A 15,890-nucleotide genomic window follows, 5' to 3' on the forward strand; every position below is an offset into this window, starting at 1 on the left:
AAGCATGAAGTATAAAACTGATATTTAGTAATTTTTTTTCTTTTCTAGGAAGAACAACTGCTCCTGTGTTCCTTTCTCGGCGTCGTCCCTAATCACCACGATGAATAAAGAAAATATTGGTATACTTAAACTAACAGCAGACTGATTTGAAGAGCTAGTATTTGTTTATTTTTTTAATTTTAGTAAATTTAAGTTCAGATATAAGAACTTTTGGTAAATGTTGTAACAAATTTTAATCAAAATTCTTCTAAATATATATAAAACAATGTTATAGATATAAGCAAAGCTTTATTGTAAAACTAACATACCAACTTAATATTTAACCAGAACAAAAATTGTACATATTGTTATTTTATAAACAATTAGAAAAAGCAGTTGTTCTTACAATTAAAATTGTCAGCAAGTATAAATATAACTATGTTTAATCAAACCTCAAATACAATGTATGTGTAATTAAAAGAATAGGTTAAACAACTCTTTTGTGAAATTTACAATGATGAAGTATATATATAAGATTGATGCGATACTTAGAAAAAAAACTTAACTTTTTAGAATTAAATTCTTTATTACACTGTTTTCAAAATGTTTTGTTTGAAATTTAAAAAACTTAAAAATATTTAATGATTTTAGTAAGATACTGCAAATTGGTTAAGAAAATAGTTATAAAAATGCTTCTAGAAAATTCACTACTAACGTCTTTGTCAAAAACAAAAAAATATTTTGATTTCCAAAACAACTTAAAATTTTTTTTTAGTACAAACAAAAAAACTAATAATTATGCAAGTGTGTACTATAAAATTAAAAATCTAAATTGGCTTAAAATTCAGACTAGTTTAGTACTATAACAACACAAAAACCAAAGAAAGTTTAAACTACTTTAAAAATTGTTAACTTTTTTACTACTTTAATACTTTCACTTAATAAATTCAAAAACAGTAACGGTTTTTAAATATAGTTATTAAAATTTGACAACTAAACAAGTAGCTGTTAAAGTCAGGGTTGCCAAATGTTTTTGGCAAATTTTTTCCAGATTTAAAAAAATTCTCCAGGTTTTTAAAAGTACTCTTTTTTGGGTCTACTTTTAGTTTGAAGGTAAAAAACTGTGTTAAATAGTATAAAAAACATTGAAAAGATACTGTAAAGCTACTTTAAGTGTGTGATAAAACAAAAAAAAAATTTGATGATGACAAAAAAATTTTAGCTATAGGATAGATTTTCGTGTCAAATCAAAATTTTACTACATAACATGTAAAAATTGTTAAAAACTCCAGGTTTTTTTAGTGATTTTTGTTCAAAATCCCAGGTTTTTTAGCCTAGATTGTCAAATTCCAGGAATTTCTAGTTTCCGGGCAACCCTGTAAAATGCTTATTAAAAATAAAAATTGCAAGTTAAGTATTTATAAAACACTAAATGTTACAGTTTACAATTCTTTCTATTTATATAAGTACATATAATTGTACTTCAAGGAATAAATAACACACATTAACTCGAAAAAAACGTTTATGTACATTTTAAAAAAATATTAAAAATGTTTAAGAATTTTAAGATAAAATACTTTTAAATAAGATGTAACAATAAAAAAGGTTATGTGATAATCAAAAATTAAAAAACTTGATGGAACCACTTTATTTTATATTTTTTATGTTCTAAAAAAATTTTACTTTCCTAATAACTTTATAATTTTATGTAAAAAACTCTTAGCTAGCAATTAATCCAATATTTAAAATTGCGAACCGTATTCCATAACATCTAAAAAATCTAAATCTTTCAAAGAAGAAAAATCTGTAATAACTATTAAAAACATAAAAATCAGTTAATATAGTGAAAAGAAAAAAATATCAGAATAAAGTGCACTTGTTAAATTCAAGAGCATACTCTTAAATGGAATGTTAAAACAAGTATTTTGTTCTGGCAGTTTGTCACATAACTCACATGTCAGAAAAATCTAATTGTACATACAACTGCTTGATACCTACGGATGAGTACATCAGTTGCGCTTGCTGTTGTACATATCTAGCATCAGCTGTTGGTGATATCTGAACCTTGATGGTTCCCACATATACATCGCTACATAGTGTCCAGAAGTGAATCTCGTGCACCCTGTATACTCCTTCTAGTCTCTCAACACTCTGGTGACATTTAAAAAGGCTGTTATCCAACTGGGTTGGAACTCTCTGCATTAAAATTGCAATAGATGAGGTAAGCAGAGGCCAACAAGAAATAGCAATCAGTATTCCAATCATCAGTGAACAAATTGGATCTGCCATCATCCAACTGTATTATAAATATTTACACATTTGTTTGAAAACTACCAATTAAAAAAATCCAACCTTTTAAGTAACTTTCACAAAGAAAAAAAAAACAACAATTTTCTTTAGACTTTACCAAATGTATTACAGTTTTTTAAGTTTTTTATCTAATTATTTATTCTTACAAGAATTATACAGCAGTAAAATTTAGTATTAATTATTTTAACACCTTATTTGAAATATAATTAAAGTTAAGATAGTTTTAGGAGTCAAAAAAGTTATTTATATCTACTAAAGCTACTTATACTTTATAAAATAGTTTTTTTTGTTTTAGTTGAACAAACAAAATTCAATTTACTGGATAACATTTAATTTCAACAAAAATAGACTAAACTGTGTGTTATTTTAAAACATCATTTTATGGGTAAGTGTCACTTTTGCATGAGTAGTGGTTATCTTTGCACTAGTCGTCACTTTAGAACGATTAGTCACTTTGCACGTATTCATCCTGAACCTAACAATAAATCTAACCCGGTGTATAACTCGTGCAAAAAATACGCCATGAAAAAGTGATGCTTGGTAAAAAAGTGACATTCCGTGCACAAGTGACAACTTCTGCAAAAGTGTCTCTGTGCGAAAATGAACACTCGTGCGAAACATACCTATCCCCTTATGTTATATACAATAATATAGTACTTACCCATACCATTCCATAAGAAGAGCAGATATAATAACTCCAACGCTTCCAAGGGTATCAGCTAGTATATGCAAAAATACTCCGTGCATAATCTGTGATTGCGAATGTTCTGCTGAATGCTCATCATGCGTGTGGCCATGATGATGATGATCATGATGGTGATGATCATGATGGTGGTGATCATTATGATGATGATGATCATGATGATGGTGTCCGTGATCTGCAATCAAAAACAAATCATCTAAATTTAAAAAGTAAAACATTTTTTCAAATAATACAAAATTACACTCAATTTTAAATTTAATATTGATTAGTAATTTCGGTTGTGTATTGTACAAATTGACTTGAGTGACGTCTTATAAATAGTTTATTATATAGTATGAAAGGAAAATTAACTAACTTGATATTAAAACAAAAATCTAAATTATTACTAAACTGAAAATTTTTAACAAATAGATAAAAGTATTGAGGCTAATCTATAAAGAAGTTTAAAATATATTTATTGCCAAAGCTATTCTTTTAATTTTTCTAAATAATTTATTTTATTTGTTTTTATAATCTTTTATAATAATTAGATTTATATTTCTTACTTTTAAAACTATTACAGGGTTGCTACAGACAAAGCTGAGAAAAATTTCCTGACATTTTACTAAAAATTTTCTGACTTTTCTAAATCAGACTCTTAATTTAAACTTATTCTAAAATACATAATCCAACACTTGAAACTATCTAAAGCGCTCAATTTATTTTTATACAGGTTATAACAACAGTTTTTTTTTTGCTGAATTCAATCATCTAACTTCCATTACATTTATTGAACCATCTGTGTATGATTGATGTATTTTCAATAAACAGCACTATCAGCAAAATATGGATAGCTGTCAAATTTGCAAGAGCGTACAAAATTGCATTTAGTTACTTTTGCACAAGCAGACAATTTCGCACGGGTTATTTTTTTTATTTATTTTTTTACTATCACTGTTACCCCTAACCCTCGGTAGCTTTTATTTCTTTTTAATTAATTTGTTATATTTATTCACTTTTCTCGTTCTTTTTAATAATACTTTTTATTAGTTAGTTTTACTATTTTTACTATCACTTTTACCCCTAACCCTTGGTCAGTAACATTTTTTTTCTTTTTGTTTTTTTATTAGTTTATCTTATAGTTTTTTTACTCCCGTGCAAAAATGACCCTCCGTGCAAAATTGACCCTTGGTGCAATTTTGTGAACTCATGAAATTTAGTCCCCTTGTGAAATTTTGACCCGTTCTCGCAAAATATAGTCAGACTTAGCATATAAGTTGTAAAACAACCTAGAAGGTAATAATAGCTATTTAAAACATGTAATACTTATATAAATTATTTACTTAGTTTAATAAAATACTACCTAAACCATTTAATAAAAAAATTTTAAACTAAAAATCAGTTAGAAAAGAATATAACAAATTAACTGTTAAAAAATACATAAAAAAGTATACTAATATATGTTATATAAAATATTTCCTATTACCATTTAATATAAAATTTGTAACAAATAAATCTACTCTTATTTATTTTGAAAACTTAGTTATTCTACAAAAAACTACGTATAAGTAAATTAAACCATGGCATATACCTCTATTTTAACTTATTTTTCAAAAAATTAAACAACTTTGAAAAATTACAAAGAGGTAAAGTATACACATAAACTTGCTACATAAAATACTAAACTTAGTGCTTTATTATAAAGAACTAAATTATAAAATTAACAAAAAAAACACTTTTATTCTAAAATTCTGCTAAATAAACTTTTGTGTTTATATCACAATTTCACTATGGAAGTGTCTTTGCCATAGATCATCAATACTAAAAAGCTTACAAAAACTGCTTGTTCAAGTAGGGTAGTTGTTCAATTTGTTAGTATAAAAATGTTGCAGTTCTATAAAGGATATTTTATTAATTTATACCAGATGAAGGCATTGAAAGTTAAGTTATTTTGTAAATTTCTAGGAAAATTTTGCAATTTTAGTAAGACAAAGGATTTTTAATTATTTTTTTTACCATTTGAAGGCTTTGGAAAATAAGGAACTTTGTAAATTTAAACTTACGATATCTGACATTTTATAAATTTTATCAAATTTCCTGACTTTTCCTGACCTTGCGGCAGCCCTACTATTATCACTACCTACATTATCATTTTTAAATTTTAATAAGAATAAAACAATAATTTCAAAATTAAAAAAAACATATATTATTTTCTTCTAATTTTATTTGACTTACTTTTCCGAAACATAAGTAAATTAGCAATAATTATGATAAATATTATGTAGAATATTTGTTATAATTAAGGCCCTATTGGAGTTCCACCTTATTATTTACAACTTGATCATAATAAATATGATTTTTATGTTTACTAAGAAACATTTTAAACTAATTATTAAAAATAAAGTAAACTTCAAGGTATAAGAGATTAAAGTAAGTGAATTTAATGGATGGAAAGCAAAATTAAAAAGGTTAAAATAACTACTTCATTAAAAACTATGTTTCTCCTTTAATTTTTACTAACCTTCCTATAATTTTTACATTTTCATTACTGTTATTTAAACAATTTAAGCAATTATAATTTTGAAATAAAATTTTACAAATATAGAACTCTATACTTAAAATAACACTTTAAAGAAATTTATTTTATCTAGAAGAGTGTTTATTTATTTATACTTAAAAAACAATTAAAAACAAATGTATTTTATAATATGTAGTATGTTTCTTAAAATTAAGGTTTTTAGCAAAAAATATATTAAAAAGTAGATTTACACTTTAATACTAGTAAAAAAATGACAACTGAAATTTTTTGTCCATACGTTTGTATTGGATTTGTTAACAAAAACCACTATATCTTAAAAGCTATATATTCTAAAAAAAGTGACGTAAAATCCATACTTTAAGCTTTTGTATAGTAATTGTTTTTGCAAAAAATGCTAACTTTTTGTAACTTTTGTAAAAAAACGTCATAAAATATAGCCTTAATGACTTAATTTCTAATAACAACACTAAAATTATATAGTATCTAACCATGACTATGAGAGCAATTATGATGACCACCACCATGGTGCTCATGAAAAAAGTAGATACCAACTAGATTTACAAAAAATCCTAAAATTGAAACTACTAGTAGTCGTTCATGTTTTACTTCTGGAGGTTCAACCTGCAATATTATATAACTTTAACACAAAAAAAGAATGAATAGTTCTTGAAATAAGAATACATGTACGTTATGTAGTATTTTATAACTTATTATATTGGTCAACCAATGATACCCAATATTTATCGAAAATTGAAACATTTTAATAACAGTATTGAAATGGCAATAAATGCTTATTTAGATAAAAAAACATTTTGTTTAATTTATAAAACAACGCTAAAGTTTTCAATATACAACTATGTAAAAAGAGTAATGAATAAGGTTATATTTAAAAAACAATAGTCACTTTTTCTAGTAACAATAAAATTATATTCAGGTTTTTCAAATTGTCTTTAGATATGTCAATTATTCTTTGTTTTTTTTTGTGGTTATCTCAAAAAACTATATATAAAAACTACTATACTCCAAAAAATTCTAAACTAGAGACAACAATATTCTTTATCATTTCTAATAGTTTTCAAAGTTTCGAAGTCCAATGTTGTAAACCAACTATCTAAGCAAAAGCTTGAATTTTAAATTTTATTATTTCGTCATACTGTATTTTATTACGACTTTTCTACATTCATTAGAATTTGTGTTTTACATATTTTTATTTAACTAGCTTGCTGAAGATCGTTTTAAAAGTACTTCAAGCAATATAATGAGTATTTGAAAAAAACTAGTCGATTTTTTTGAAGTATAGTAGTCACTTTTTCTAGTATATAGTTTAAGTTATGTTTAACATTCAAAAACTTTAGTTAAAATTGTGCGCATGTTAATTAGGGTTCGTGCGCGAAATTTTTTTCATTTAGCCTGACTGGGACCAATTTAGCCTGACATTTTCGCAAAGTAAGGAAAATCCCCTAAAGAAGTCATTTTAGATATTGGGGGGTCTTGATTAGTACTATTGTAGTCTCCGACTTCAACTAGCTTTCTCTCAAAAATGTTTAGAACTTTAAAAATCTGCAAAAAACAACTCATAGCTTAGTTACAACTCAATAAAATAAGACTAAATTGTGAAAAAAGTGATTGACTCCCCCCTTAACATAGCAAATTCAGTGATAAGTTTTAAATTAACTGTTATATCGAATCTATTACTAGTGTAAAAAATGTATTATATATTACTAAACACAATTAATCAATTTAATTAAACACTAAGTAAAAACATTATAACCAGAAGATTTATAATAAAATGACGTGCATTGTCATGTTTTACTAAAACTCAAAATGAAACGCTTACACGAGTATTAAAATTCAAACAAACAGCTAAGTTGTTGAACAAAACTGTAATGTTTAAACTGTATTTTTTTATGAATTTTCATAATTATGACGTATATAATCTACTCAAAACAAAATAATGAAGACTCTTGAATATTTTTTAAAGATTCAACAAAAGGTTTTAAGCATTTATTTTTACAAATACTGACTGATTTTGTCTTTAATAACTAAATTATTATTTAGAAATAAATTCACATCTCAATTTGATCTTAAAAAGACTTCTTAAGTTTTTTTTAATCAAAAATTTTGAAGCATTTGAACTGAGAAAAACTGAGATTCTCAAATTTTTAAATAAAAAAACTGATTTAGCCTGACGTTTTTCAACTTTTATCAAAAAAACTGATTTAGCCTGACTTAGCCTGATTTAGCCTGACGCGCACGAACCCTGTGATAAGCTCTTTGAAAGCTGCAAAACAAACTTTGAAATTATAAAAACCATTATCTAGTAAAACTAAGTTAAACTTTATTAATTTAAACTGTTTATGTTACATCTTAAATTAAAATTTAAGCAATAAAATAAAATGAATAGCTTTTTAATAAGATAGAGCTAGCTGTAAAACAGGAAATGTTGAAAAAAGAACAAAACCAACAGTACAAAAAAAAAAGTAGAAAACAAGTTAATATAAATAACAAAAAATTTAAACTGTACCAATCCAAACTCGTTTAAATGTTAACAATAAAACTAGGCCTAAGTTTTTCAATAAATATATGATTTTTTAATTCAAACTAGCCTGATTTAGCCTGACTATGTGACAATCCTAAAAAATTAAAAAAATAACCAACTAGTTATGATTTTACTTCTAAGATTCTTTTTTAAGCAAAGTAAAGAAAAAAAGCAAAGTAAATTTGCATGTTATTTTTACTTCTAGTAAAATTTACTTCAAAAATTAAATTTTAATCTAATAAACTAAAAGATACAAATATCAGGGTTACCACAGATCAAGCTGAGAAAAATTTCCTGACTTTTTATTATAATTTTCCTGAACAAATCCTTAATTTATACTTATTCCTAAATACATAATCAAACACTTTAAACTATATAAAGCTTTAACTTTATATATCCCCTCATCATTTAGTATTAAATTTTTAACATTTAGTCATAAATAGATTTATGCAAATTGTATATTTTATTCGCGACCGGTTTCGGTGACAAGAGATTGCGACCTTTTCAAGCAAAAAATAAAATATTAAATTGCATATAACAATGTTAGTTATTTATACTGCTATTTAAAAACTTATTCATACGTGAAGAATATAAACAAAAACAAAATCTAAAATGTTGCATATTCGAAAGTTCAAGCATGTCAGAGTACATTTAAGTAAAATCGGTACTAGTTTTTTTTTAAACGAATTGGTTTATTTTAATATAATGAGTCAAAGAAAAAAACTGAATTAAGAAATTGTCTAAAATTGTGATTTTAAGCCAAGAGTCAACAAAAAATTAATAAAGAATATATAACATTTAGTCATAAAATAAATCTACTCTTACTTTCTTTTAAATTTCAATTATTCTACGAATAATTACAAATAAGTAAACTTAACCTTGGCATATACTTCTCTTATAAATAAACTTATTTATTCAAATTTAAACAACTTTGAAAAAATTAGAAAGAGGTAAACTATACACATAAACTTGTTACATAAAATAATAAACTTATTGCTTAATTATAAAGAACTTAGTTATTTACTTAAGCTAAAAACACTTAGTTCTAAAATTCTGCAAGATAAACTTTTGTGTATATATCACAATTTCACTATGGTCCTTGCCACAGATCATCAATACTAAGAAGCATAAAAAACTGCTTGTTCAGTTAGGGTTCTGTTCAATATATTAGCAGAAAAAATTTTCAATTTTATAAAGAATATTTTATTAATTTCTACCAGGTGAAGGCATTGAAAATAAGTAATTTTGTAAATTTATAGGAAAATTTTGCTATTTCAGTCTGACTTTAGAGGATTTTTGATTATTTTTTTACCATTTGAAGGCTTTAGAAAATAAGGAATTTTGTAAATTTAAAAAGACAAAATCTGAAGTTTTTTCAAACTTTGTCAAATTTTCTGATGTTTGTCTTTTTTTTTAGTTTTTCCTGACCTTATGGCAATCCCGAAATATATTACTGAAGTCAATTATTCAAAAAAATAACTCATGCAAAACTATGATATATTGAAAATATCATCTACGTTTAAATTACTCACATCAGATAGTTAATTTTAAACATTCTTTATGGTAGTTAATATAGAACGGATAGAATTATTAAAAATGTAATTTTATATCTCTGAAATTTTTTGAAGCAAATACTTAAAGCTTATAAAGAAGAGTGTTTTGACTTATAAAAATCTAAAATAATTTTAGAAAAAAAAACTTCTTCATTTTTAAGTAATAAACTTGTTTTGTTTATCAAAAACAAAAACAAAAAATGGTTAGAACCATCAAAAAAATCAGTCTCCGTCTTATACAAACGCTTTGAAGAGATCTTTCGTTTATTAAAAACAAACATTTTCAATTCTGTAGAAAAAAAAAAAATAGCAACAAGAGAAAATTAAATACCGAAAATTAAGTCTATTTAGTAAAATTTAAAATAAAACTAAAAACTACCATTTTATAAAAATACTGAATTTCATACTTTTACTTCAAATTTAATGGAACACTTATATTTGAGATTAGTCAGTAAAGTTTGATATAATTTATAAATTTGAGATACTGAGAAAACGACACATTAGAAAATTATTTTTGTTACTGTAACTAAGAAAAACTATTTCTATAAACAACAAACAATTAAAAAATCCCCTAATATTTTACTTGATAAAGAAAAAAATTTTGATGACATTTTGAATTTTTTTATAAAAACTAATTCTTAAAAACGCTGTATAATTTAATTTTTGCCTTAGTTTTTTTAATCCACCATTGTTCTTTAAAATCAAAAGAGGAAAACTACCTTCATCCCATTTTAATTTATCAAATACAGTGTAGATTTAGTATCTTTAATTAAGAAATGTGTAAATCTTAAACTAAAATTGGAACAACAAAACTAACTAGTCTTTCAACAGCATGAGCAAGGATATTTAATGCAATAAAAAAAAGAAATAGTGCATTAACAAATCCTGCCATAATTTCAGCTCTAACGTATCCATATGTGTATCTATCATTTGCTTTCCATTTTGCTACAATTGAAGCCATCAAACTAAAAGTTATAAAACTTTATGTTTAAGGTGCTTACAAAATTTAGTATAAATATGTTACATACTTGTATAAGAATTTAACTAATTAACCTTTTTTTATAACATAAAATGTATTAACTTAAACTAAGTATAAATAAAATTATACAAATAAATTTCAAAACATTTTACACAAGTTTAAAATAACTACTATTTGCTTTTATTTAAAAGAAATATTAAAATTATACTTAATTTTAATATCACTGCTCTTAATTGCAAAGAAAAGAATATCTCAGTTTTAACTTATTGTCTTTAAAATAGTATACTTATTAAGAGTTCCCACTAAGTTTAAAATTAATATAGGGTTATAAAACAAGAAAAAAAGTTCTATTTTATTGTTAACTTTCAATATTAATAAATAAAAATCTGCTAGAAGACAATATTAGTTGCTGCTGGCTTATGTTTAATTGAATTAATTTAACATAAGGGTTGACCAGTTACAGCATCCAAGTGGAGTCACAACCGGTTGTGACTGACTGATGAGTTCTAATCAGGACGAAACCGGTCTCAGTCTACCAAAAGCTAATGGTCTAATGATTGAATTGGTATGATCAACTTTAATGTTAAACTTGAGCTTGTCTTACAGCATACAAAAGTCCAGGCTTCTGCTCTGCCTACTTATGCTGATGTTTTATTTTTGCAATTGAATAAATGGATAACTTAAGTTGTTCAGTCTTTTTGTGTCCTGCAGCTTAAAATTTACTCAAAGTTAGTCTAGAAATTAGTCAATTTGAAAAAAAATTAATTTCAATCGCACCCCATCTACTAGATATCTCTCTTTTGCTAGTTAAACTGAAAAATGTTTTTCCCTTTAAATAGTCATTGGCCCGCTAGAGTGATAACTCCAACTTTGGGCAACTCTGATCTATAAGTCTTTAAAAGTCAACGGAATACCAAGCGACATGTATCACTTTTTACATAAAAAATGTTTTGTTTTTATGCATTACCTACATCACATGCTGTTATATACTAGGCCTCATAAAATTTACTAGAAAATCAAGTAAGTTAACAAATTTATTTTTGTTTAAAATTCTCCACTTTTAAGGCCATAAGTGTAGAGCCATGCAGCTTGCTCATTGTTTAATATTCTATTACCTATTATTATTATTACTTTATTACCTATAACGGATTGTTCATTATTAAAAACTTAATAAATTAAACATAAATAAATAGATATTTTTCATGAAATATTTTTTTATTTTGAAGTGGTTGAAAAAAGTTTAATAAAAGTGAAGGAAACACAAAAAGCTAAAAAACCTATTGAATTTCCTTTTGAGCAAGTCAACACATTCCTGCTTAGTTTTGATCCAGCTTATTTTGCTAAAGCTTGTGGTCTTGAGTACAAATATCTTGCTACCAAAGAACTGAGAATTATTAAGCTTGAAAATGGTTTTGTACACGTGCCTTTCAAGAACAAAGACCAAAAAACTAGGTACCAACATTAAAGCAAAACACAACATCCTCTTATCTGATTCATCCATCTTTGCCAGTGTTACAAAGGCAAAATCAAGAAACATGGCAAGCAATTATTAGAAAATAGAAGGTGTTCAAGTTATACTCCACATTGAACATGCAAAGTTCAGCTATTACATTGGGCACAAGAGAAGATAGGTTATTTATGCTTGCTAATGATCTGGGAATATTTTCAAAGTCAGAAAATGTGTAGTTAAATTTATGCAGTGGGTGTAATCAATATTCCAGTGATTAATGTAGGATAACTTCAACCAGGAAGATGTGATGGTTGATAATTAAGATTGAATGTTTATTGTTGTATATTAAGTGGTTGTAATAAAAGATCCAATAGTTGAAAAGAAAGATCAAGTGGTCAAGGTAGAAAATCTGACTATGAAAATGGAAGGTCCAGCAGTTAACTTGGAAGATCCAGTAGTCAGTATGGAAAACTTGATAGTTGTTAAGAAATATCCAAAGGCCAGCCTGGAATATCTAGTAGTAGACACAGAAGGTCCTTTGGACAATATGGAAGAAGTTATAGAGAAAAAACACCTTCTAAACATTTAAATAAGGGATGACAGCAGCTTGTTAAAGGAGTACATTCCAATTCCAAACATTAATTTCAACTGTATTTTCAGCAACACTAGTTATGTTGTAAAAAGTCTTAAGCAAGGCTTGCCTTATGTTTGAAACAAGTAGAATATAATTCATATATAGAAGTAAATTGTTAGATTAATATCAGAGGTTCTGCATTATAGCACAGTATAATTTTCTAAAATAATAGTTATGCATATCCAGGGTTGCCAAATGCTTTTGGCAAATTTTTTCCAGGTTTTTAAAAGTACACATTTTTGGGTCTTTTTTAGTTTAAAGTTAATTTTAAGGTAAAAAACTGTGTTAAATAGTATAAAAACATTGTAAAGCTACTTCAAAAGTGTTTTTTAATAAAATATATTTTTGATGATGACAATTTTTTTTATCTATATGGTAGATTTTTTGTTTCAAATCAAAACTTTTCAACTTAACATGTATAAATTGTTTGAATTTCTATATTTTTCCGGTTTTTTTCTAAAATTTCTCAAATTCCAGGTTTTTCTAGGTTTCCAAGTTTTTTTGGTAACCCTGTATATCACTAAACATGGTCTGCACTAAGCAAAAAAACAAATCTGTTTTTCCTCTGTTTTTTATGATATTTTCTAATTTTTCTAGTATCTTCTTAGTTTTTCATTTATTTTAAATTATTTTGTCTAGTGGGAATTGTAATGCAATATATTTTCATCAAATATTAGTTGAATTACTAGAATAAAAAAAATAACTAAACCCAGCAAGTAAAGCAGTGCAGTCAAAAAACATGTGAAAGGCATCAGAGATAAGTCCAAGAGAATTGCTGTAGATTCCATAAAATAACTCAACAAAAGCAAAAGAAGCATTTAAACAAAGAAAGAGAAAAATGCTTCTTGTATTTTTGTCAAACAGAACATTTGATATGTTTAATTTAATCCAACCAACAATCCCAGACAAAGATGAAAATTTAGGCTTTAAGTCTCCATCTTTACTTGACAATGGCAGCATTATTAAAAGCTAATTAAAACACTATTTATAGTTTAATTACAAACTTTTTTTATACTATAATACTTGGTTTTTTAAAAATACAATTTGAGGATATATACAAAAAAGTACAAACAACATAATTACAAATCAATCTTAAATGTTTAATAAAAACTGAGATTTCATTATAAGTATTAATGTTTTATCAACTAAAAACAACTCATATTCGATTCAATTTTCTTAATCAACTTTATTTCAACTGAAAAATAACATTATATCAGTTTACAATGATATTGAAATACTAGTAGGGTTAAAATATTTATTTTATACTTCAGTACATTATCAAGTTTTATATTTTAAGATCTACTTTTGAATATATCTAAAGACATTTAAGACATGTTAGTTTTCAATTAAAATAAAAATCAATCAATAAATCTGAATCGACAATGAGCTATAATTGTAGTTTGTAAAACATTAATAGTAGATATAAAAACTAAGTTTTAGTCATTTTTTAAACTCAGAACTTGATAGTGTTAAAACCCTTAAAATATAAAGTTAAAATAAGTACTGTTAGGTGTACAAAGGTTTTACAAACAGGGTTGCAAAATTAAACAGCCAGCCTTAGTTGCATCAACGGCCTGATTGAGCTTGAGTTTGTTAAATAACTATAAAAAGACCAAATCGTTTAAAATAAAATTACTGTTAGTAATTACTGTTAGAAAAAAATAAAGCTTGAACACTCAAAAATGCTACAATAATAAAAAAACTATTTAGATGAAAAAAGATAATTTTTAATTAGAAACTAATTTTATATATTTTTTAAAAGACTGAGGTTTCAAAAGAATCAAAAATAGTTGGAGTTTTGCATATAACTGCAAACAAGCCTGGTCAGCCTTAGCTTTTCAAATAACTTAAAAAGTTTTAAACTAGTCTGAGTTAGCCTGAGTGTGTGAAAAAAATATAATAAGTAAATAAACACACTATTATTTACTTCACACCAGGGTGACCACTAGTTTTTTAAAAATTTCTTTCAGGTTTTCTGAACTTCTCCAATTTTTTTAAAAGAACACATTTTTGAGTCTATTTTTAGTTTAAGATTAAGGTTAAAGTAAAAAACTGTTAAAAAGTATAACAACTTTGAAAAGATACTTTGGAGCTACTCAAATGTGATTTATAATAAATAATTTTTGATAAAGACAAAAATTTATGATCTATATCAGTGGTTGTCAAGGTTTACACTGGTGCACAAAACTTATTTTGGGGTGCACGAAACTTTAGGGTACACAAAACTCATTTAGGAGTGCACAAAATTTTTAGACTACAAAAAAAATCCAGTTTTTATTACAATATTTATTTTAAGAGTACTGTAGTGGGAATTTTGTAGTGATTGCAGGGATGTGTTCCATTAATATGTAAGACAAAGCCATATAAATAAAATATCATTGTGCAAACAAGGTAAACCAGATAGAAAGGTTCATTAAAAATAGGATCAAATGATAAATTCTGATTTAAGTTGTTAAAAGGTTTGCATGTAAATATAAACTGAGTTATTACTTTAAAAAAGAAATGCATTAGTAAAAGTGTTTACGTAGTGAGACCACTAGCAGCACTTATTAAAATTAGATGTTGGGGTGCACCAATTTTATTTTTTGCATTTTGATGTACACAGATTTTGATTAGCTTGAAGACCACTGATCTATATGATAGATTTTCTGATTTAAATTAAAATTTTGATAATTAACATATAAAAATTGTTTGAAATTCCAGGTTTTTACCAATATTTCTCATACTCCAGGTTTTTCAGCTTAATTTGACAAATTCCAGGTTTTTCCAGGATTCCAAGTTTAGTGGCTACCCTGGTTAACATATACTTAAGGATTATGTTTTAACTCTAAGGTATTTAAAAAAAAGCTTTAATTTTCATATTAATAAGTGAAACTTTTTATATTAAATAAGTGTCTTATTTTTTAGAGTAAGTGTAAAAATGTTGAGGCTCATATCTTAAATTTCACTTAACTGTTAAAAGAGATATTAAAAGATGTAAAATAATAAAATTTTTATAAATACTTAAAGATTAAGATTTGTCTTTTAATATTTAGCAAAATTTTAAATACTAAACATGCACAACTAAAAATTTAACATTCTTTGAGGTAATAAAGATAAAAAATTTAAGCATAATACAAAAAACTATTTGTAATAAAAATTTTGAATCCTTATCAGATTATTTACTAAAATAGTGTTTTGAATTGTTTATGCACTAACAGTTACATACTAATTGTCAAACAAAAT

The 15,890-nt window shown here is 25.3% G+C and overlaps 1 protein-coding gene across 2 annotated transcripts; it reads right to left on the minus strand.

Annotated features, from left to right (window-relative positions):
* Positions 1 to 277: 277 nt before the first annotated feature.
* LOC145836156 (zinc transporter 7-like) lies at positions 278 to 13,633 on the minus strand. 2 transcript variants are annotated; one of them, XM_082943969.1, is made up of 5 exons: positions 13,375 to 13,633; positions 10,420 to 10,567; positions 5,999 to 6,131; positions 2,951 to 3,167; positions 278 to 2,275 (listed from the first exon to the last, which is right to left on the minus strand). In XM_082943969.1, exons 1-5 carry the CDS (start codon positions 13,623 to 13,625, stop codon positions 1,930 to 1,932), a joined length of 1,095 nt encoding a protein of 364 aa, XP_082800095.1. In that variant the 5' UTR covers positions 13,626 to 13,633; the 3' UTR covers positions 278 to 1,929. The 2 variants fall into 2 exon arrangements, with proteins under 2 accessions (XP_082800095.1, XP_082800094.1); XM_082943968.1 differs by lacking the exon at positions 13,375 to 13,633 and adding an exon at positions 11,859 to 13,188.
* Positions 13,634 to 15,890: the final 2,257 nt, after the last annotated feature.

This window comes from Thalia democratica, chromosome 5 (assembly GCF_965202585.1).
Source record: "Thalia democratica chromosome 5, ktThaDemo2.hap1.1, whole genome shotgun sequence".
In the NCBI taxonomy this organism is placed as follows: domain Eukaryota; kingdom Metazoa; phylum Chordata; class Thaliacea; order Salpida; family Salpidae; genus Thalia; species Thalia democratica.